This window comes from Coffea arabica, chromosome 3e (genome assembly GCF_036785885.1).
Source record: "Coffea arabica cultivar ET-39 chromosome 3e, Coffea Arabica ET-39 HiFi, whole genome shotgun sequence".
NCBI classification, from domain to species: Eukaryota; Viridiplantae; Streptophyta; class Magnoliopsida; order Gentianales; family Rubiaceae; genus Coffea; species Coffea arabica.
Window position 1 is genome coordinate 19,882,622 of NC_092315.1, and position 25,109 is coordinate 19,907,730.

The 25,109-nt window shown below is 37.4% G+C and overlaps 1 protein-coding gene and 1 long non-coding RNA gene across 2 annotated transcripts; one reads left to right on the forward strand and one right to left on the reverse strand.

Annotated features, from left to right (window-relative positions):
• Positions 1–17,038: 17,038 nt before the first annotated feature.
• Positions 17,039–20,494, reverse strand: LOC140038437 (uncharacterized). Its single transcript, XM_072083793.1, has 3 exons — positions 20,229–20,494; positions 18,102–18,298; positions 17,039–17,235 (listed from the first exon to the last, which is right to left on the reverse strand). The coding sequence occupies exons 1-3, from the start codon at positions 20,492–20,494 to the stop codon at positions 17,039–17,041; spliced, it is 660 nt and encodes a 219-aa protein (XP_071939894.1).
• Positions 20,495–20,961: 467 nt separating this feature from the next.
• Positions 20,962–24,416, forward strand: LOC140038689 (uncharacterized). The gene is made up of 3 exons (XR_011842255.1): positions 20,962–21,277; positions 23,234–23,301; positions 24,150–24,416. It is a non-coding gene; the product is annotated as an uncharacterized lncRNA (long non-coding RNA).
• Positions 24,417–25,109: the final 693 nt, after the last annotated feature.

Here is a 25,109-nt window from a genome sequence, read left to right on the forward strand (position 1 = left end):
CCTAATGATCTACCAAGAACCTGAAAATTTGTTCATAACCATCCCAAGGAGCTTATAATTGGTGATCCATCTGAAAAGGTCAGAACTTGTTCTTCTAGACACCTAGTAGATAATCTTACTTTAGTATCACATATTGAACCTAAAAATGTTGTTGATGCATTGAATGATGAGCACTGGATTTTAACTATGGAAGAAGAGTTAATCCAATTTGAAAGAAACAAGGTTTGGACCCTGGTTGCTAGACCACAAGACCATCCTACCATTGGCACAAAGTAGGTTTTTAGAAACAAAATGAATGATAAAGGGGAGATTGTTAGAAATAAGGCCAGACTGGTGGCTAAGGGATACACTCAAGAAGAGGGGATAGACTTTGATGAGTCCTTTGCACCTGTAGCTAGGTTGGAGTCCATAAGAATGTTTCTAGCATTTACATGTTTCAAGAATTTTAAATTATTTCAGATGGATGTTAAGAGTGCTTTCTCAAATGGTTTTATAGATCAAGAAGTCTATGTTGACCAACCTCCTGGCTTTGAAAATGTATCTTATCCAGATCATGTTTTTAAACTCTCAAAAGCTTTATACGGATTAAAGCAAGCTCCTAGAGCATGGTATGAACGTCTGAGTGGATTTTTGATTGAAAATGGTTTCAAAAGGGGCATTGTAGATACTACACTCTTCACAAAACAAAGCTCACGAGATCTTTTAATTGTGCAAATATATGTGGATGATATCATATTTGGTGCTACTAATGAGAACTTGTGCAAGGATTTTTCTATCATCATGCAAAAAGAATTTGAAATGAGCATGATCAGAAACTGAACTTCTTCCTTGGACTCCAAGTGGTTCAAACCCAAGATGGAACATTTATAAATCAAGCAAAATATACCAAAGAGCTGCTGAAAAGATTTGGAATGAAGGATTCAAAGTCTGTTAGAACACCTATGTGCACCTCTACCAAACTTGACAAGGATGAGGAAGGTACGAAAGTTGAGGAAAAAAAGTACAGAGGTATGATTGGAAATTTACTTTATTTAACTGTCAGTAGGCCTGACATCATGTTTGTTGTATGCTTATGTGCTCGATTTCAATCCTGTCCAAATGAATCACACTTGAATGCAGTAAAAAGAATTTTTAGATATCTTAAAGAAACCTTAAACTTTGGCTTATGGTATCCAAAATGCCATGAACTTCCTTTATATGGATTCTCTGATGCTGATTTCGGTGGTTGTAAAATAGATAGAAAAAGTACTACTAGTATATGCAACTTTCTTGGAAATTGTTTGGTATCTTGGTTTAGTAAAAAATAAAATGCTATCTCATTGTCCACTACTGAAGCTGAATATGTTGCTACTGGTGCTTGTTGTGCTCAATTGTTATGGATGAAAAACACATTGAATGATTTTGGTTTAGTGTATAAATGTGTACCTATGTACTGTGACAACACTAGTGCAATTAATCTGACAAAAAATCTCATTCAGTACTCTAGGACTAAGCACATTGATATAAAGTATCATTTCATTCGCGATCTTGTCTCAAAGGGGGTAATCCGTGTCCAGTTTGTTTGTTCTAAAGAACAAATCGCTGATATCCTCACAAAAGCTCTTCCACTGGATCAATTTGTGTTCCTGAGAACAAAACTGGGCGTCTCAGAAAAAAGATTCTAAGTTTTGTTTTTTGGTCAATTCTTATCGGACGTCCGATGAATTGGAACGGACGTCCGACAATGTTCTTCGTCCAGTTTCAGAAAAATCCTGGTTCGGACGGATGTGTCGGACGCGTCAATACGTTCGGACGTCCGACACTCAAAAATTTGAGCACTATAAGGCAGTTACCTATTCTTCCTAGTTCATTATCTTCCATAGTCTCGGACGCAACCTTTCAGTTTACTCTCATATTTGAAATTCAAATTCCTCTCTCATCAAACCAAGTTCCAAGAAATTGACTCAACCAACTCCATTACACCCCTATTGCTCATTAACCACTCATAAAAATCACTTCTAACCCCCAACTACCCCATTGTTCCCAATTCACATCCGAAACCCTAACTTTTTATAATTCTCTCCCTGCGGCATTTAAGTACATTCTCATTCTTGCTCATACTGCATTCTTCCTCTGTACAACACGTTCTGCATCAAAAACACATCCACATTGCATCATGGTTAGAATCAGAGGTGGATCTACTAGTGCCGGACGGTCCTTTAGGCTTAGAGATGAGGACATTGAGATTGAGGAACCACCTCCTGTGGCGCCTAAGAAGAAGATTGTGACCCGTGGTGGTAAAGCGAAGCAAACTGCCTAAAGAAAATTGGTTACTCCAACTGCTGAATCATCTGATGAGCAGTTGGAAGGGCAGAACTCTGAAGGGAACATTGTTGGTGAAAATAAGGAACCAGAGCAGGCTACCCAGGGTGATGAAACTGTCACAAGGTCATCTGGTAAAAGAAAGAGAACTGAAAAGAGGAAGAGCACTCCCCAATCCAAGAAAAAGCAATCTGCTGATCCCTCTGTTGATCAGCAGAATGAACGAAACATTGCTGAGAATCAGTAAACACCTGAACCCTCCACCAGGAAATCTCCAAGGACAAGGTCTGAGGCTCAGAATGTTGGGGCATCTACCACACAAACTTCGAAAGGGAAACGTTCTGGGAAAGATCCAGTAACACAGCCCATAACAGAACCCATTCCTCTCCCAAAATTCATTGATGATGAAGCCAAAGACAGATTTGAGTTAGTCTCTCAAAAAGGGTTCATCACCCAAAGGCTCATCCTTCCCTACGAATTTCGTAAGCTTGATCTTGAACCTGTCATTAAACTATTTGAATTCCAGAAATGGACTCATCTTCTGACCATTCCTAATGTCTTTTACCCTGACATGCTTCATCAATTCTTTGCTAATCTTAGAAAGGGTAAATCACACACTGAACTCATCTCTAGGATCAACTCTATAGACATTACGTTAACTCCTGACATTGTGAATTTCATTCTGAAAACTAGCATTGAATCTGGTTTCAAAGGAAAAATTACAAATTTCTTTTCATATGAGGAATTTCTTTCTGCCTACCATCATTTTTACATTGCCAAACTCATGACCTATTTTCAAACTCACTTCAATACTCTTACTGAGGCAAGATTAGATGATCTCAGTTCTCAAAATCTGATCATCTTCACCATCATTTCGAATCTGTTGGTGCCAACTGATGGCCACAGAACAGATGCAAATAAAATGGAACTTTATCTTTTCTATTGCTTTGTTGAAAAAATTCGCATTGACTTTGGTTTTATAATGTGCAAGTTTCTGCTCAAAATTAGCACTGACAGTCGTAGGAAACTCTCTTATGACAGATTTCTGACTCCTATCTTTGCACATTTTGAAATACCTTTTTCTGAAAAATCTCCCAAAGACAGTGCTTCATCAGTTTTCTCAAAAGCTTATTTTGAAAGAAAGAATTTAAGATTTTTTGATGGCCATTGGTGCTATAAGGAGACTGTGGCTGAATCCAGAAGAAAAAACCTTCATGAAACCCTTGTCACTCCTAGGACTCCTCGTGATCAGTCAGACTATGTCTCTCCCTTCACCATTCATCCTAGAAAGTCTACCAGCAAGTCCTTCGCATCCAATTCTGAAGTCATCTCTCTGCTTGAAGATCTCAAACAGCATGTCATGCTTATTGAAGATGGTCTCATGATGACCATGACCCCTGCCCAACAATCCTCCTTCATTGAAAAAAGAAATCTTGTTGTCCCTCCAATACCTGAAAATAATGCAAATGTTCATGGAAAAGAGCCAAGACCTGAGCCCACAGGGCCAACTACTGGTACTGAGACCACACCAGCTTCCAGTTCTCAGCCCAAGGATAAAGGCAAGGCTCCAGCAACTGAGAAAGCATATGAAAATGATGATGAAGAAACTGAGGAAGAAGAGAACCCTGAACAGTTTCGTCTGGCCAGGAGGAGGCCTGGATCATCTAAAATCACCATCTAGGCACTACTAGGTCACTGCACCTTAATCTAGGACTATAGTTCATCTTTTGCATTGCAAAACTTTTGGCTAAGTGATGTACACCTGGTCTATACAATTGGATATTTTTTACTATTTATGGATGTTAAAACTAAGTGTTTGTCATGAATATTTGTTATGAATGATTGTTTGTTATGGAATGTGTTCGTTATGTATATCTCTGTTGATTTCAAAATTGTGCTGAACAAGAATGGATTTTGCTGATACTATCTGATATTGCGTGTTATTGATAATGTTTCTGATGGATCATACTGATGTTATCTGATACTGCTGGTATAAAAAATGATACTCACTTTTGTGATGACAAAAATGGAGAGAATTGGATTAGCATTGATGGTATCGAGTAACTAGTTAGGGGGAGTCAGTTTCAGGGGGAATTGCGTTGCGTTTCTTCCTGAATACTCATGCACTTCGTTAGGGGGAGTTGTTATATCCCAGCTCGTATATTTTTACTCGATCCAAATATTTTGTCATCATCAAAAAGGGGGAGATTATTTATCTCAATTCACATCTTTTGATGATTACAAAACAAATGGATGTTACTAATATTCTTTGTAGAGATCCTTTTCAGAAATAACACTAAACAGGTCTGTGGACTTAAAGCAAATAAAAGAAGATAAAAAAGGATGAAAAGTGCTGAGGAAGTTGTCGGACGCACAAAATGAGAGTATCGGACGTCCGACATTCTTTGAGTATCTTCGGACGTGTAAAGAATTCAGACTCGGACGTCCGAAGCAGACAAGCCAGGGCTTCTACAATTACTGATCACGATCGGACGCTCAACGCCTGAGTATCGGACGTCCGACAAGCGTTGCTGCACTTCGGACGCAACACTCTGGACACATCGGCCGTCCGAAGAAATTGAAGAGGAAAATTCCAAGTATGCATCTTACCCTCGGACGCATGATGATCAGGGATCGGACGTCCTAAGAGATTCAAGAAAACTTCCAGAACTCATTGATCTCGTTCGAACGCATAAAAACTGAACATCGGACGTCCGATAGTACCAACGGCTAGTTGACTCTTCAGTTGCCTTCTACCCGTTGACAGCATTGATTGAAGAATTTTCTGGTCTCCTATAAAAAGAACAAAGTCAACCATCTCAGGACAACTTTGCACATCAAGTCTACATCAGATTGTGAGTGATTCAAGTGTTAGAATACTCCAAAGGAACATTTGTATTCTTAGCTTGTGCAATTCTCTTGTAGTTTTTCAAGTGTGACACAGCTTCTTCAATAGTGTAGCATTGAGAGGGTTTTTCGTTTGTTTGTAAAACTTTCTTGCTTGACCAAGTGTAGGTTGGGGCAAGAAGGAAGTGATCCTTCCCTTGTACACAGAATATTGGTTGCAAGATTGTTCAACTTGAAGTAACCTGGTATATAAAAATGCTGTTCAAACTCCAGTAGAGCTTGAAGCCTGGTTTGTTTCACTATTTTCGTTTACAGCTTTTCTATATAAACTGTTCTCCTCTTCATCTTACGAATACCTGTGCTTTCGTGTAATCTGATCCATTGGGTGGTCTTTGAGAAAAGAAAAGTAGGCCGTGAAGAAAAGTGACCTATATCTTAGTTGTTTTTTTGTAAACCTAATTCACCCCCGCTCTTAGATTGTCTTCGATCCTTACACTATGTGCTATAGTAAAGAAAAAGCTTAAAACTTGGGAAGATTGTTTACCACATATTGAATTTGTATACAATCAAATTGTTCATAGCACTATGCAGTTTTCACCATTTGAGATTGTGTACGGTTTTAATCCATTAACACCATGTGATTTATCTCCATTGCCTTTCTTTGAAAGACTTAATTTTTTAGATGGTAAGAAAAATGCAGAGCTTGTGCGTCAACTGCATGAAAATGTGACGACTAATATTGAAAAGTGGACTGCACAATATGTGAAAAATGCTAACAAAGGGCGCAAAAAAATGGTATTCAAACATGGAGATTGGGTGTGGATCCATATACGCAAGGAGCGATTCCTAATATAGAGGCGTAACAAATTACTTCCATGAGGGGATGGTCCTTTTCAAGTGGTCGAAAGAATCAATGAGAATGCCTACAAGCTTGACCTTCCAGGTGAGTATGGTGTTCATACTACTATTAATGTTACTAGTTTAAGTCCTTTCCTTGCAGATGATGAGCTTGATTTGGGAAAAAATCACCTTCAAGAGAAGGGGAGTGATGAGATGGTGATCACGGCTGGACATGGTAAGAGTAATACACATGTGCAAGTTCCAATCGGACCAATAACAAGATCATGAGCTAAGAAGCTAAGGGAGTCTCTACAAGTCTTGGTTCGTGCGGTGAAAGATCAAGCAGGTCAACCTATGATGATTGAAGAACTTGAACATCAAGACAAGACCATTTATACCCTACTTCAAGTTTCAGAAGGGTAAGAGAATGACTTTGAGGTTGGTCTCAATGTTCGAGTTCAAGATGAGTAGTTCGAGTACAAGCTTGATCCGTGGATTAGTCTTCATTGTTTAGTTATTATTTCCAACATTTCATTAATGGTTCAAGTTGTTTATTAGTAGAGAATAACGGCCAGCTTTGTTAAGTGTCTTGGCTAAGGTAATGTATCCCAGTTTGGGTAGGAATTTCGCTTGTTTTAGTCATTTCCTCATTGGAGTAGGAATTAGGGTTCGACAAAGGCTATAAATAAACCGTCTCATGCACTTTGTGTCATAATTCAAAATTTTCCAACAATAAAACGCGAGAATTTGTTCTCTTGACTTCCTTGAGAGCTTGCTTGAATACTTGAGAAATTGTCTTGACAGTATTCAATCGTCTTATCAACTAAGAAACACCCTTGTTTGTAGCGTCGTTCTACCTAACATTTTGGTTCACTATTCCATTGAGTTGTGGGTTGCGATCATATCAATGTTCATAACTCCATGGGTTAGAAGGGTCAAAGCTTTCCATCACTTCAACTTCGATACGTGAATATAGATCTGGGGCTTTATGGGATTCAAGTTCTGACCATCTTGGTGGGTTTGTATTAGAAAGGGTATCTCATTGCAAATAAAATTTTCCCGCCCTTTGATTACCCTTACTAACACTCCTATTCAATTTGCATTTTATTAAATAGGAAATATAATCAAAATGCTTTTCTCATATTTTGATTCATCAATTTCATATAGATAGATGTCGATCACATAAAGACTTAATACATGTGAGAAAGGGTACCTCGTTGTGGATAAACTTTCCTCGGCCTATGATTATCTTTATTAGTGTTCTTATTCAATTTGCATCTAAGTTTATTAAATAGGGAATAAAATCAACAAGCTCCTCTCATATTTTGATCCATCAATTTCATCAAAAGGCCATTTATTGTATTCTCTAACAAAAAAATTTTATCGACTCATTTGTATCCTAATTCATTTTTATCTTTATTAAATTTCATACGTACATTTTAATGGTGAATAATTGCAACCCATAAATACCTTCTAAACCATATATCATGGAAAAGACTTTATTTATATAATTATTTGTTTTAGTGTTACATTCTCTCCCCTCGTACCACTTAACCTATCCCTCCCCCATTAATGGAGTATTTATTTGTTTCCTTATTAATAGCTAATTTTTAGCATACAAGTATTTATTTTACTTTTGGTATGTCGCGCCCCACTTTTTCAAATGCATGTGAATGAGAAAAATGTGGATAAAGAAAGTGAGGGAGTGACATGATGAGAATGAAAGTGTATGAACCTAGAGGAATGCATCAAGTCGGGTACGGGAATGACTCCTAATTTCACGACCTTAATTTTCCCTTTGATTAGAAGGAAGAACTAGCGTGCTAAGGCTATTTTGTAGCCACACTCGCTCGTTTCCCTAATCGAAAGGGGACCCTCAAGCAAATGTACCCTATAACTAGCATGAAGATGCAAAAAATCTAAAATGAAGGGGAAATGATTGGAGGAGCATACCAAATGCTAGAAAACTAAGAAAAATGCATGAAATGTAGTGAAACATGCAAGTATGAACTAGCAAGGGAAATCCCTAAGGGTCTAGCGTTGGACTAACCCATATCTATGAATTCCTACTAGCGTTGGACTAGTGGAAAACGGGATAATGAGCCACAACTAGCGTTGGACTAGTGTGGTGACGTGCATTCATCCATCACATTCATCTATAACTATAGAAAGCAAGTAGACATGCCAATCACATATAAACACATAGCACATAATACTTAGCATGCTCGACTAGATGCAAAAGCCTAATAAAGCAAATTAACACGTAGCAACAAAGACAAGCAATCAATCTAATGAACCTATTACATTTGCTAACTAAAACAAAAGGGGAAGGGAAAAAATGGACAAAATTGCTCGCCAGGCCCTATCTATTACAAGCCAAGAGGTGTACACATACCCCATGAAGAATAACTTAAATAAAAGCAAAAGTAAATGAAATAAATGAAAGGAATTAAGGAAAGGCAAAGAAAGCGAAGTAGACATGCAATTTTCACTTAGCACATTGGATCACATAGGGGAACGAAACTTGTGCGGTCTTTGTTAAAATGAAGGTACCAATAATTGCTGAAGTGGGGCTGGGATTATTCTATTTATCATTAGTTACTTGAATCTTGGATCTCACAGTTGAGATTGGAAAGGATATGGAGCAGGGTGGGAGGTGAGGGAGAGAGAGAGAGGTGGGGGACGGCGATATTTTGGTGGTAGTCTTTGGCTAATTGGCATTCCTATGATAAACTCGGTCTGGCCAAAAGTCGTCGTTGCAAGCTAATGCTACCAAAAGTCATTGTTGCAAGCTAACGCTACATTGGCGTCCAAAGCAGCAAGAACTCCTAATTAAGTCCTCCAAGCTCAAAAATTCTGTAATTTGGGGCCATAATCAAATTGCATCGATCATCTATTTGCTGACTAGTCAATAAAAGTCTTTATTCTTGAAAGGAGTACAAGATATGATACAGATATTAAACAGACACCAAAAAGTTAAGTGATAAGTATTTAAGTGAATACTAGTATTTTGACTGTGGTGCTTTTCTAAATCCAAATCTAGCGCTTTCTACTGAATGAAACTTGTGCGGTCTCTGCAAAAATGAAGGTACCAATAATCGCTAAAGTAGGGCTGGGATCATTCTATTTTTCATTGGTTACTTAAAAAAAAAAAGATTTGAAGTTTGGAGTTTCGACTAGGATGGTTGTCCACTTTCCACTGCTTGTTTGTTTTAGACGTTTTATCTACTGTAATTCCTCAGTTGATAAAACTTGGACATTTCACTTAAAAAGACGCTTGGATTCAATTCACTAGCACAAATTTTGGTCTAATTTCCAAGGATGATATACCTCATAAATGGATAAATTAAGTGGTCCATTTAGTGAAAAACTCGGACAGCTTTCATGACGTTCGTGTATGGCTGACTTTTCTAAATCCAAATCTAGCGCTTTCAACTGAATGAAACTTGTGTGGTCTCTGTAAAAATGAAGGTACCAATAATCGCTAAAGTGGGGCTTGGATCATTCTATTTTTCATTGGTTACTTAAAAAAAAAAGGAATTGAAGTTTGAAGTTTCGACTAGAGGATGGTTCTCCACTTTCCACTGCTAGTTTTAGGGTTTGAATTTTGAATTTAACACTTGAGTTTGGAAAGGGTATAAGAAGGAGTGGAAGGTAAGAGAGAGAGAGAGAGAGAGAGAGGAGAGAGGGGGGGAGGAGTGGTCCACAAAAATAGAAGATGCGTTTTAGATGCTTCGGTGGTAATAATCTTTGGCTAATTGGCATTCCTTTGATAAACTCGGTCTAGCCAAAAGTCATAGTTGCAAGCTAATGCTACGTTGCCTGTTCAAAGTAGCAAGGATTCTTATTTCAGCCCTCCAAGCTCAAAAGTTCTGTAATTTAGGGCCATAATCAAATTGCATCCATCATCTATTTGCTGACTAGTCAATAAGAGTCTTTATTCTCAAATGCATGTTTGAAAGGATTACAAGGATATTATACAGACACCAAAAAGTAAAGTGATAGGAATTTAAAGGATTACAAGGATACCATCATTATTGGTAGCTTGATGAATTGACCAACAAAACCAAATCCAAAACTAATCAGATTACCTCAGCGGGGATTAGAATCCCCTGCCAATTAATTCTATAATAAAACAAGTCATAGTCCACTAAACTTACTAACTGGATAATGTTTGTGAACTTGCTCCAACATGCTTCTTTGTCCTGAACGGTCTGTTGGCTTTGGGAACACCTCTGGACATTTTTCACGGATATTGAAGGAAAGAAATTACAAGATTGGGGGTGTCAAACTTGAAAAAAATGATCCTTTGGGAAAATTAATTTACTTTAGTTGTATCTCTATTTGTTTCCTTAAAGTCCACTATCGTTGCATTTCAAACCTTAATCAGCGCTACAACTTGTTAGTATGTGCTATATCATCTAAAATATATACAATTTTAGAATTTTATTTAACAATTCATGATGATACTCATATATTCGCAGAGAAACTAACAAAAAAAATCCATTGTGGTTTCTTTATTTCTTGTTGCTGTACCAGACTCCCCTCGAAGACCGCATTTTGCTAGGCTGGATGCATTGTAAAATTGGAGAAAGAAGCTGTAACTTTGTCTCCGTTGTGATCTATGTTGCTGTCTGAAAAGTTGTGCAAGCTCAAGTGTTATATATATCATTAGGGGTGCATTCGAACCGATTCGAGTTCGAGTAGTGTCAGGCTCGAAATTGAACTCAATCATTGTTAGTGCTATTTGAGTTCAAGCTCAAACTCAAATGAGTAAAGATTCTTAAGTTCAAATTCGACTCAACCAAATAGTATATAAGTTCAAGCTCGATTCAATTGAGTTCACAGATCCTTCTGAGCCATTCGAACTTGAACTGAATTTTTTAGTGGAAAATTTCACAACTTCTATACTTATAAGTGTAACACACGCACATATATATTACTTTTAAATTTTAAAAACCTAATTTCTTGAATAAGTTCGTCGAGCATTTGAGCCTCATTCTCTAAGGCTTGTGCTCAACTCGATTTGACAAAATGAGTTACTCAAACTCGAGTCAAACCTTTGATCGAACTGCCCCCGAGTAGCTCACTTGTAGCTTGAATCTCTAGCAGACTACATATGATTGAGAAAATTGACAGTTTGTGATTCTATTGGGACAAAGACTTAAAAGGATAAGGCTACGTAAACCGTATGAAAAGTTCTTTTGTAGCTGCTGTTTTATTGACCCCATATATCATAAATTAAATTAGACTTGAAAGACTTGTAGGGGTCATCCACTCTTTTCTGTGGCGTCCTTTTGTCACACCATATTAGATGCTTGTAGACTGAAGGAATCTGTCCTAATTTCTTATTCTGGAGTCTTGTGCTTGAAAGAGAGTTAAGTGAAAGCTTTTGAGGTTAGCTCAAATCGTCATTGAACAAAAATTGTAATGTCACTTCTCTTATGAAGTTATTGGGGATTTTGTATTCTTAATTTCTTAGTACACATATATATTTGGCTATTAGATGTAAAAGCATGGGGTTAAAAAGAAGGAAAAGAAAAAGGCTCCATCAGCCCATTTGTGTTCATGATAAATTGGCAGATGTGGGATCATATTGATGATGGTATTAAGGTGTAAGATCTATTAAATATCTTCAACCGATTGTTTTAGAAGTATTGTCGGTTGTAATTCCGCAGTTGATAAAACTTGGACATTTCACCTAGAAAGACGCCTGGATTGGATTCACTAGCTCAGATTTCAGCCTAATTTCCAAAGATGATACACCTCCAAAATGGATAAATTAAGCGGTCCATTTAGTGAAAGACTCAGACAACTTTCATGGCATTCGCGGATGGCTGACTTTTCTAAATCCGAATCTAGCGCTTTCAACTGAACGAAACTTGTGCGGTCTTTGTTAAAATGAAGGTACCAATAATTGCTGAAGTGGGGCTGGGATTATTCTATTTATCATTAGTTACTTGAATCTTGGATCTCACAGTTGAGATTGGAAAGGATATGGAGCAGGGTGGGAGGTGAGGGAGAGAGAGAGAGGTGGGGGACGGCGATATTTTGGTGGTAGTCTTTGGCTAATTGGCATTCCTATGATAAACTCGGTCTGGCCAAAAGTCATCGTTGCAAGCTAATGCTACCAAAAGTCATTGTTGCAAGCTAACGCTACATTGGCGTCCAAAGCAGCAAGAACTCCTAATTAAGTCCTCCAAGCTCAAAAATTCTGTAATTTGGGGCCATAATCAAATTGCATCGATCATCTATTTGCTTACTAGTCAATAAAAGTCTTTATTCTTGAAAGGAGTACAAGATATGATACAGATATTAAACAGACACCAAAAAGTTAAGTGATAAGTATTTAAGTGAATACTAGTATTTTGACTGTGGTGCTACGCATGGGGTTATATCAAAGATGATGATGACGATAATAAATGAATTATTTATAATATTTACATGAAAAAATTTAAAAACATAAAAGAGTACTATTTGAGTTCTTTTTCTAATTTATATTGCATTTATGTATCTTAATTAAAACCATAAAGTATGCTAAAAAAAATGGAAAAAGATAAAAATAAATGAATTAAAAGGTACACCAAACACAACATTACTACCACTCTATACTATATTCTTGTTAGGCCCTGGGGATTATCTGCCGGAATATTCACTGGAAATCAAAGAAAAGAGAGAAACTGACCTGGAAGAATAGAGAGAAATGAGGAGATAAGAAGAGAGAGAAAATAACAGAAGAGAGGAAAGAGAGAAGATTGTCCAAATTGGTAGTTTTTATTCCTTGTGGGTCCCCCTTAGATTGCTTTTGGGCCGGTTTGCCGATGTTTGCTGCATGTCTCTCATTATTTGTGTGTGTGTGTAATATTCCGTTTCGGAAAAAAAAAACTCAACTTTCGGTTACACAACCAAGGGTATATATGCAAATATTTCTAACTAACTACATTTAATGGCTAACGGTTAGCTTAAGTCCAATGAAGTAGTTTTGCAACCATCAATGCATTTGGCCAAAACGTACTTTCATGTGAATAAAATGACATTCTTCAAAATAATAGTTCCTGACAATCCCACCCCCTTAATGTGAAGCTTGTCCTCAAGCTTGAAAATCTGGGAATTGTTTGTTGATGAAGGTTTTATCCTCCCAAGATGACTCTGTGTGACGCCCCCACTTCTCCCTAAGACGTACCAAAGGGTATCGGCGGGACACCTGCCCAATTCTCGTCAGAACTCAGTACAATTCCAGTTCAAATTTAAGGATAACGACTAATAACGAAGTCGAAATAAAGACAAGAAGTCATTTCCATACATGAATATTCAATCTTACATCACAAGTTTCGAAATACAACCGCTTTCCCAAAATACACAACTTTCAAAAGATGTCTAGTCCAGTACATTTAAAACCCTAATCAAAAGTGCCTCAAGTCAGCTTCTCCAAAACTCTTTCCATCTCGGCCCCTGTTAAAAAAAACAAATCTAATGGGATGAGCTAAAATTTAGTGAGGCCAAGAAAACATGCAAAACACATAGTTCAAGTAACAATGGCATTTAAGCAAGAATTAAAGCTGTAACATTCAAGCAATTCACAATTTTCAATTAAACACATTCAATGAGGATACAGGAACTTTCAGGAGCTAAGTTCCACTTGCTTCGCCAAACCTCAATCGAATACCTTCCCGCGATGACACTCCATCAACCGGGTCGGCATTTAACTCCGTAGAACTCCACTTATTTCACAGTTCCATCCACCATACACCGCACCGGGCCCGCACTTCAATAAAAGGCACTACTACGCGAGTAGGCCAAGCAAGATCTCTCAATAGGTCATGTTTACAGTTATCTCATGGTTCACCAAGCTCCTCGACCAAGCCCTTGCTAGCTCGAGTAGCAAGGTCGGCCAATTGAGATTTGGGCGTCCCCACAGTTCAGTTATAAGTCGAGGAGATTCATTCCAACGACGTGCAGTCAATCAGTTGCAATTCAGTCAATCAATTACAATTCAGTTGTACAATCGGTTGAAAGAGAACGAGTGCGATAAAGTACACACTCGACTCAACAATTATCAATCATTAATCCATAAGAAGCAATTCACATAATTGCAACAACTCTAGCACTTGACACTTACCAATCAAAGTAGGGAGTAATTGCTCAAACAACTTTTAGGCGTCCGCTTCGAGATCCTCTTGAAAGTCCCCTTGAGCGCCTGAGCAAATAATAATTTACTATCACACACTATCACTTATAAACCCCTTGTTAACAAGAAAGATTGTACATTTGTACAATATTAAGAAAATATCATGAAAGAGAGGCTTAATTACTTGTAAATCGAGACTCAAAAGTGAGGTTTAATAACACAAGGAAAACTAATTTTCTTCATGAAATCAAGTTTAAAATGGTCAACCAATATCGAATGATAGCAAAGAGTTTCCAAAAACTCAATTCCTATCGAGTCGGAAAAATTTTAGTTTTGCACGTCAAATTTAGAAAAATCAAAACTTGCACTCAATAGGTCCAAAATTGGAAAAATTTATACCAGCTGGAATCTTGGTTCAAAATACTAAAGGTTCCTAGAAGACATCTTTCCATGATTCTAAACGGAAGATGTTCAAATTTCAGCTCAAAGTGGTTGACTTGAGCATATAAGACAGTTTCGATCATGTTTTTCGGCAAACTTTGGGAATTCGGAAAAATTCACAAGAAGTGAACTAGCCTCTGAAATTTGTAACACAATAAGAATTCCAAACAAAGTTTCAAACACAATAAATGGAACTAAATTCGAAGTTTTGAACATCAAGATATAGTAGCTCAAAGTTGGTAAATTTTCACTATTAAACAGTGAATTTTTCAGATTTGAAAGTAAACTTTGGGACATCATTTGGGTATCAAAATAGTCTTAGAATAATATCAAATTTGGTACAATTAAACTCCCATATGAGGGATATTTCTCTATCAAATTTCATGTAAAAACTCGTACGGGAAGGTAGTTAACAAAACTACCAAAGTTCAAGAAATTTCCCAAAGCAAATCTGTCCTCTTGTTTTCTTTCTCTTTTCAAACACTTTGCACCATGAAATCAGTCCCATTTTAGTTCATTTGTGAAACCAAGGTCCAAGAAACATTTCATAAGCAATTTATAGTTGGTTGACATCAAAATTTCAAAATAAAACCTCTCACAAGCAACCAAATCAGTTGGCCAGCCAAAAAGAAGGGTTTTTCAGTTTTGTCGCAGTTTGGAAATAGAACCATATTTCACTCAATAAAACTTGGAATTAAGAATGGTTGGTGGAGTTGGAAACTAGAATCATAAGGCTACATTTCATCAGAACAAATCATTTTCAAAATCAATTCCTAAGTGAGAGAAAATAGAGCCACAAAATGCAGCTTCTACCTTTCTCTCGGATAGGCCAACAGAACAGGGCAGCAACTTTGCTGACTCACTACGGCTCACTCATTTCTAACCAGAAAGTGAATTTTATACCGTTAGAAAGCTACAACTGTTTAGTTTCAAATGCCATAGCGGAACTCGATTTTGACAGCTGTACAAAAAGATATGTTCGATCAAAGGGACACTGTTCAAGCTGTCCGAACACATTTTCCAGGTTTCTTCACATTTCGAAATTTCAGATTTTTCGCAATTAATTCAAATGATTTTTGGTAAAAAATTTTTGCACACCATATACAACATATATACATCAGTTTCATAGTCATTTGAGCACTAAAAATTTGAAATATAAACAAGGCAAAACAGAACAGATTTCAGCCAGCATTCTTGCGCAATTTCCTTTGATCTTTCCTTCGATTCTCTATCCATAATCATCTTAAACAACACTTAAACAACTCAAACCAAACATTATATCATCATATCAGTCCATACAACCAAGGTGGGAATTCATAGAGTCCACTTCAACCAATCCAATCCAATCCAAGTAATAACAATAATAATGAAGCTACAAGCTTCAAAGCCAAGGATAAAACCCATTAAAGCCAAGAATGAAAGACTGGATGGTGTTGGATGGTTACCTCCTAGCTTTAAGAGAAACCAGAAATTTTTGGCACCAAAAGCTCCAAGAAAACCGCCAAGATGAAGTATTTCTTCTAGCTTAAGTGAATTCCCAAGTGGTTTGTGAGTTGGATGCAAAGTTTGAGATGAAATGGAGGAAGATTAGTGCAAGAATGGTGGAAAGTTTTCTTCCTTCTTTCTTGGAGGAGTTCGGTCAAGCTTGAGGAGAGGAGAGAGAGTGTATGGCTGATGAATGAAGCTTCCCTTGGAAGCTTAAGTGATTTGTGGTTATAATTTGCAAAAAAGTCAACTATGAATAGTACTCACGCGCGCGTTTCGTGTCCGTTTTCTCTCGGATTTGTTTCATTTGTGCACTAAACTTCTAATGTACTTCTTTTAACATTATAATTATTCACTCTTAGTAGTCTAGAATAAATTTCTTAAATCTTCATTGGGTTGATTCGATGCGAAAAACGCGAACTTCCAATTCGCGCGCGATAAAGTGAAATTTAAAAGAAATTCTTGTAACGATAATATAAGTAACTAGTACTAGGATAAATAATTATAAAAATGACTATTTTAAGAATAAAAATATGAGCCCTTACACGAGTCTAGTATTAATTCCTCAAATCCCCAATTAGTTTGTACCAGCGCGAGTTTTGGAAAACTTTTGACACGCGCACGGTATAAGCTTAATTTTAACTCACTCACATCTAATCTCTCAATTAACTTTTCTTAGTCTACTATTGATCATTCTTAATTTTTCAAGATTATTGTACACTCGAATCGAATTTTGTCTCAAAAAATGTGTACTCATTATTTCTTACTAAACGAGCCTCTGAAAAATAAATTTTGCTAACAAAACGTTTTAAAAACATAAGGGAGACATTGTTCCATACAAATGAACTTGAAATGGTTGAAATAAATTATTCGGAGAAAATGGGTGAATAAATAATTAAATAAGCCAGTCAAATAAGATAAAATTAAGAAAATTTTTGGGTCCTCACACTCTGACTCCGATAGGTGATTCCATTTCACCAAATACTGAATAACCGACTACAAATTCCGCATAGTAGCTCTCCTCTTGAGGACTTTCTCAGGTTTTAGCTTACACTGATCAGCTGTATCTAGTGCTGGCAGGGTAGCTTCAATAGCTTGTGTGTTCCCAATCTTCTTCTTCAATAGGGAAACATGAAACACAGGATGGATTCGAGCTCGTTCAGGTAGTAGTAACTTGTAGGCCACTGCTCCCACTTTGGCAACAATTTAGAAAGGCCCATAATACTTTGCAGTGAGCTTCAAACTCCTTCGAATGGCTACTGTTTGTTGCCTATAAAGCTGCAATTTGAGAAACACCCAGTCTCCCACCTATAGAGTTCTTTCTGTCCTATGCCTGTCTGTAAAAAACTTCATGCGCTTCTGAGCCTTGGTGATACGAACGGCACCAACTTTGTGATGCAACCCGTACAGAAAGGCCTGGATCTAGAAAGTGGAGACTCACATTGAAGACGATGAATGCAGTGGATCACCTAAATCCGTTGATCACGTGGTCAACAAACCTCGGTATTTGTAGAAGACGCCACAATCTAGCGCGGTCCTAGATTGATAAGTCAATTGAATACCTAAGATATAAATCTAAGGTATTCAAGGCGCTTCAATGAAGCTTTGAGAGAACTCTCAATGTAATTTTATTAATCATCAAAAACTGAATGTAAACAATGACTTAAGGCTATTTGTAGTAGTGACTAAGACCCAACAAAGCTTGGAAAACATGAAGGAAATTCGGCCAGCCCTTGGGCTTCTCTTTGGGCTGACACTAGCGACACAACATACGTACCGTAAGGTCCGGGGGCGTTGCCCCTGAGCCCCCACCGGGGCGTGTCGCCCCCTGGACCCCCGACTCGTTGACCGGTCAGCGAGACCCCCGAACTAGCTCAGCGTAGGGACTAACTCGTTAACTAACTAAAAGAGCTATTGGACCTACGGTCCACATGGCCTAGATCTCTTTATTACACCCTACTAAACTAATAATGGGCTATGGACCCCCTTAGCCGAATCTTGGACTTCTAATCTTCAGTGACGGCCGAGACTAGGACAACGAGCCTAGTTTCGTTGAGACCCTCGATGGCCTTTGACTCTCCACTTGACTCTCGGGCCGCACGAACCAATGTTTGTAGTGTCTCATTCAATCTCTTCACGCGAGCTCGTGTCATAGGCCCCAATGGTACCTTCACTTGCTCCACTTGGATAGCTCTCTCGACCTCCTCATCACTTGGCCAAGTTCTCTTTGATGAGAGATAGAGCTTGGAGTCTATCCTACAACATGATAGCTACAGTAGGTATGACACTGTCATGGAAAGGCCCTAGAGGAATGTGGTTTGGCTTGTATCCGTACAGTGCTTCAAATGTAGAGCTGTAAACGAACCGAAACGAACCGAGTATCTCATGTTTGAGCTCTGTTCGTTAAGTGATTCGAACTCCGTTCGTATTCGTTCGTTAAGTTTCGAACTCTAAACCTGTGTTCGTGTTTGGCTGGTTAAGTAAAGTTCGTATTCGTGTTCGTGTTCGTGTTCGACTCGTTTAACATAAACGAGCCGTTCGCGAACACGTTCGAAAAGTTCGAATCCAGATTATTCTAGGCCTTAAATATGCCACACAAATCATTAATCATCCTAAAAAATAATTAAAATACTAAATGACTAAATTCCATTATTCATTAACTGCATAACCAACATTAACATAAAAACAACAAATAAAACAAAGTAATTTGTCCTTCAAATATAAAAATTCAGCCATAAGACAAGTACAAATTTGCTCCACTTCACAATTTGACTATAACTACATCCACTTCATCTATCCATTTGAATCCATCAGCCACGGCAAAGAAAATGAAGTGACTGGACCAAATTCATTGTAGTTGAAAAGAGCTAGGTGGACCAAGGCATTCGAATTTTTTTCCCCAAGACTCTGCAAAGAATAGAGTAATAATCAACTATAAAAGTTTTCAATCAGTTTTAAAAATATCAATCAAAAGGAACTAGACATCATACATGCATATAGAGGAATTAAGAATGACAAACATTGAAAATTTCCACCACCGCTACAGGTATTTCATTTTTTTTTCTATCTTTTCCACCCTTGTTCATCATCATCATCATTTCCCATACCATGAAAAATTCGGTCAAACAAAACCAGAAATCTTAGACTTAGAATTATGTCCCTAACCCCTCAATCCATTGTTCACATCAAACTTAATCCATCCAGTGGTTTACTTGTCATATAATTTTACTTTCTCTGCATCAAGTTTCCATTCTGAGATCTCTAGCTATTGATTTAGCAGCTTGAAGCTCACAAGCACGGAAATGGAAGGAAAAAAAATGCTTTGCTGCTTGCTGCTACTGCCTTGATGTCTTAAATCATCATGCGCCAGTTTTGACAGATTAATGAATGTGTCTTGATGAAAGTAAAAAAAGGAAATGATATGCACAAGAAATATTACATTATTCCAAGATTTCAAGTATTAGATGCCAAAAGACGAAACTACAGCTGAAGACATCACGTGAGGGACAATTTGGCTAGCGTTAGTGCTAAAACTTTGACCCTTCAAGCTTGCAATCAAATTTGATCTAATGAATTCAAAAAATTCCAGATTGAGAAACATAAATCATAGATCTGTGAAAAATCATACCGAATCAAAGGAGGGAGGCACGCGATCTCCGAAGTCAGCCAGCCACCAAAGATGTTGATTGGGGCAACTGAAACTCCGGTCTCTCTCTTATCAGTTTGGAAGTTGGAACAACAGTGGTCTCTCTCTCTTATCAGTCTAGAACAGCAGCGGAGCTTATCAGTTTGGACTATGGACGGTAGAAAGTCTAGAACTTTGGACAGCAGCGGAGCTTTCAGTTTGGACTTTCAGCAGCGGCCAACGGGGAATGAAAACAAAAGTAAGGCTGGAAAGGGAAGGGGAAAGTTTTAGAATTTCTTATGAGTAATCCTAAAATTTGTCAAATGACAATTATGTCCTTGTTCGCGAACGTTCGTTAAAATTAGCGAACATGTTCGTGTTCGCTCGATTATTAAACGAACACAAAAATTCGTTCGTGTTCGGTTCGTTTAAGGCTTTCGAACGAGCCTTTAACGAACACGAACGAGCCGAAACGAACCGAACTAACGAACAGCTCGGTTCGTTTAACAGCTCTATTCAAATGGAGAGACTTGCAAGCTGGTATGAAAATTAGTATTGTACCAGAGTTCAGCTGTTGGTAACCAGCTGCTCCAGTGTGTGGGATGTTCACTGCACATGCTTCTGAGGTAGTTCTCCAAGCATTGGTTCACCCTCTCACTTTGCCCATCAGATTGATGGTGATAAGAAGAACTATAATGTAGGCTTATTCCCAACTTATTGAACAGTTCTTGCCAGAATCTGCTGATGAAAATCTTATCTCTATCAGAAATAATGGACTCTAGTAAGCCATGCAACTTGTAAACATTGTCAAGGATGTGAGGACTCATATTTTAATTATTGCAAAATATTCTTAAATTGGTCATTTAAAAGTATTTTTGCATGTGAGTTACTCAAGTTTTCCCAAATTGCATGAATTTCTTGAAAATGAGTCTAAACAATTGGTTCTTTAAACAATTATTATTTTAATGACCAAATTTATTCGAGTTGAATTGTTTATGGTGATTTTGATTGTTATATATACTTGAATTATCATATTTTAAAGTTTTAGAGTCGAATAAGTTGAAGTTTCAAAGTTCGAGCGAGAATTCCTTAAGTTCGACTCTTGTGCGCCTGCGTGCCGAAATGGCCCCGACAGGCGCATTAATCTGTTTAATTGGAGATTTAAGAATTTGATATTAGACTACTAAGAATGACTATTAATGCACTAGAGGAATTACCTCGGAGGTTTAGTATACAAAAGTAGCAAACGAGCACGAAAAGTGGTCGCGCAAAACCCTATTCGGGCCTAGCGAGGTTTGACCTTGAAAACTTAGCCTTTAAGCTTCCTTTTCTCCCCAAAAACACACTTAAAAAATTCTGAAACAATCTCTCTCATCTTTCTCTCTCTAAATTCGGCCCTCACAAGTAAAAAAATAAAGGAAGAAGAGCTCTCCAATTTTTCTGCTCAAACCTTGCACCTAATCCATCAAAGTTCCTCATCAACTTGTGGGTTTTCATCCTAGCTAAGTGGAGGAGCTGATTTTGTGGCTTTGAGGGTGGATTGGGTGGTTGATGGTGGTGAAATTTGGGAAGGAAAATTCTGATTTTGTTAGGTTTCATAGCTCCAAGAGGTAACACACAAAATCCTTGCTTTCTTGGTTCATTTGTAGCTCTGAAGAATTGTTGTTATTAGTTGAATTTGGTTGGTTGATGTGGGTTTTATGAACTCCCACCATTGTTGTTTGAGGGCTGTTAAGATGTTAATGTGTGTGTGAGTGTGATTTTGATGAGTTATAATGGTAGAAACTAGAAGAGGAAGAGAAAAGAGGGAAATTGAGAGAAAGGAGGACTACTGACCGAAATTCTTGACCTTGTTATTCTGTTTTTCTGCCCATATTTTCGTGCCTTTTTTTCAGTCCATTTGAGTGCTGATATGTTGAGCTTTAAGTGTACAAAATTTCAGCCAAAAACCCTTTGATTTGGTACACCAAAATTGCACGCAAAGTTTGGTCACAACCCTGGAAAATTTCTGACTTACTGCCCGACTTCTTGTTTGCTGCTGCCCTGTAATTTCGAAAATTTTCTGGTGCTAATTGAGCTTCCAAATTGATGTAGATATGTTGTGCTGTGTGTATTGTGGTTGTCTACCAAAAATCAACCCAAATGGTTGGTTAAATTTTGAGTTACAAGTAAAGAAGCAAACTGGAACAAGCTCCAGAATTTTCTGACCAGCAACATTTGTGTAGATATAACATTTTGTTCGTTGATCAAAATCGAGTGCTACTTGTGGAATTTGAAACTAGACTCTTATAGCTTTAAAATGGTACTAAGCTCATTTTCTAGTTCATCCCGAGTGATCCGTGGTGAGTCTTGAAAGTTTGCTAATTGACAGCCACTGTTCACCCGAGGACAGTCCAGAAATTGCAACTTGTTGCTGATTTTTGAACCACTTGGGTTTGGATATTGAAAACAATTTCTTCTGTATAAATGTAACCTTGTGAATCTAGTTTTCAATGCCACCAACCATTCCTGATTTGAGTAAATATAGAGCCAGATATGGCCTTTTTGCTGAAGTGTGTCAGAATTGAAAATTCTGGAAAACAAAGCTCATCAGTCCTTAAGCTTGTGCGAACTTCAAACTTTTATTTCTTGAGCTAGGAACGTCGGAATAAAGTTCCGTTCATTTTTTTTTGAAAACTGGAATGGAACACATATCAAATTTCAAAGGCTGGTTTTGATTCTATGATTTTTGACAAAAATCCAAGGTTATTGGAAAAGTGGGGACTGTTTTGCCCTATCTTCTATGAACAGAAATTTCACTTGAAAAATTAACTTGCTTTTGATTTGACTTTTGGATAACAGTCTTCTACAAAGTTGTTATGTTTCGCATGAAGTGTCCGACGGTGTAAAATTTTACATTTTTGGACTTTCTGAACTTCCAGACCGATTTTTCAAAGTTTCACGCGTAAAAGTGAAATTTTCCGATTTGAACCTGCTTGCTCTTTTAAGAGCTTAGGTCACTCTTTTGAGACTCTTGGGATATTCCAAACTTATTTTTATGGTGAAAACGTGCTCACTTATAATTTGGAACTTTATTTTGAATGTCGGTTTCGATAAACCGAAATACTTGAAAATTTGGCCTTGAGCATTTTAACTAGAGAAATCCTTGAGAAATTTCACTAAATTTCCTATTTGAAAGTTAGAACTTTAACTTCCATATTTATTATGGAAAAAGTGATTGTTTGGAAACTTTGACTTCGTAAGTTTAGAAAACATGATTTTTCACTTATATTCAAGCACTTGGGCTATTATTGAAAATTTTCTAGTACGAACACATTTTTCTCCTTTCTCGATTTCCGTGCCAAATTAAGCATTTTACTCTTCTTTTGAAATTGATAGTCCTTGCCACGATTTAACTCAGAAATGGGACTTTTAAATTCCTTTTGGTTATTATTCCAATGATTAAGTGAAAACTTCCTATTTCGATTTGTTTGAGCTTGAGGCTCTTGAGTGTGTGTATCTAAAAGATTTTCTTTTATTCGCCTTGATTGAGCATCTAGGTAATTCGTGATTGTGATTAATCTCAGGTGATCCAGAGGACACCGAGAAGCTCTTTTAATTTCTTGCTTTTGCTCTTGCTTTGCTCCGGATTACGGTGAGGGATTCCGAACTGTTTTGCACAAAAAAAATTGCTTCTCGAGCTTTTATAACCACTGTTTGTATAATTGCATATATATATACGTGATGTGACTTGATAAGTGCTCCTTACATGGCTAAGTGGTCAAATACTTGATGAATCTTGTTCACTTGAATGATAAATACTTATTCCTAGGTAAGTGTGTACTTTATCGCACTCGACCTAACTGTTACTGTATCACTTAACTGTTCAATATTTCGTTGTTTATATGTTATTTGTGTATGCTGTAGGCCATGTGTACTTTATCACATCGGCTGAACAAGGCCTTTCCCCCCTTCGTTATCACCTATTCGAGCCAGAAGTGGACTCGGTCGGATAGGTTGATAACCCTGGGCACTGTATTTTGGTATACTCGAGTATTACCGCTGGAGGGATAAGGTGATGGCCAGTCAATCGAAGGAGTTACCGATGGGAGTTATAAGGACGGGAAGTGGACCGAGTACTGTATCCGTTTGTGTTTGCTTTACTATTAATATTGTAATTGCTCTCCTAGTTGACATTTCTCGGGTAAGACTCCTCATGAGCATTAATCTCTGAGACGAAGCAATCCTTGTAATGTTCTTCTAGTCGGACGAGCCACTATTTGTTAGACTAAAATTCATGACAATATATTTATATGGTCATTCATTCCAAATGTACGTTAGTGATTTTAAATGATTTATGAGTTGTACTCATAGTAAAGTTACCAGCAAAAGCACTACTTCTACATGTGTTTTCAAAGTAGCACTTACGCACTAGTTTATAAATACTTGATTTTCCCTTTTGAAACCTCATTGAGCTTCAGCTCACCCCCAAAAACATTTTAGTTCTATGCAGGACTCGAGAAGGATAGTTACTCAAGCACAAGGATTTGGAGTACCGTGGATTATCCTTTATTTGGGTTGTGATTGATTTTCATTGTGGAATGTAATGGTTATTTTGAAAGATTTGTGAACTTTATGGTATGATGTACTTGTGGTTGAAGTGAATGTAAATCTCATGATATTTTGGGGATTATACTTTTGTAAGAATGATTTGAATTGCAAACATAAGGATTGTACTTAAGTTATTATTATGAAAATTTAGATGAAGTATTGGACTTGTACTTTGATATGTTGGACTGGTGGATATAACATACTCCGTTTGAGTTTTTAAAAACCATCGATTATATTCATGCTTGAGTTTTGTAGTGAGTCCCGACGAGAGTTGGGCAGGCGGCTCGCCGAACCCTTTGGTTCGCCTTAGGGGGAGGTGAGGCTGTCACAGGTGGTATCAGAGTTTAGGCTCTAGATCTTTGTAGTGTATCTTAAACTTTAAGTATAGGATGCCGGACTGTGGAGTTTGATTGTCTAGTAAGTGGAATGTGATCTTAGTACTTGATGATTGATTGAGTAATATGTGAAGCTGCTGTAATAGTTAAAGTCGGCATGTAGTGATGTGTTAGCTGAAATAATTGTATTTATGGAACGATGTGTATGCAACCCCTATGTAATGAGTGTATTCTCGATAAAAGTAGTAGATCTAGTACCTGATATTTTGAGTGTATTCTCCTTATGTCTTCACAGATTTTCTTAGCATGGCGTTTTAGTCATAGCATTATTACGATTTCTCTCTAGATAGATTGTGGTATGAGGAGAATTTCGAGAACGAAATTTCTTTAAGGGGGAGAGAGTGTGAGGACCCGGAAATTTTCTTTATTTCATAATACGTTATTTTATTTTCTCGCATGCATTTTCGTCACTATACCCTATTATATTGATTTGTCCGAGATTTTTATAAGTAAATAT

What these genes read in the sequence shown, in the direction of transcription:
- LOC140038437 (XM_072083793.1), bottom strand. Translation starts at nt 20,494, where the DNA reads ATGAGTCCTCACATCCTTGACAATGTTTACAAGTTGCATGGCTTACTA. An exon ending in TTACCAACAGCTGAACTCTG is followed by an intron (nt 18,299 to 20,228) that starts GTACAATACTAA and finishes ATCATGTTGTAG; the next exon opens with GATAGACTCCAAGCTCTATC. An exon ending in AGAGTCAAAGGCCATCGAGG is followed by an intron (nt 17,236 to 18,101) that starts GTCTCAACGAAA and finishes TTGTTGCCAAAG; the next exon opens with TGGGAGCAGTGGCCTACAAG.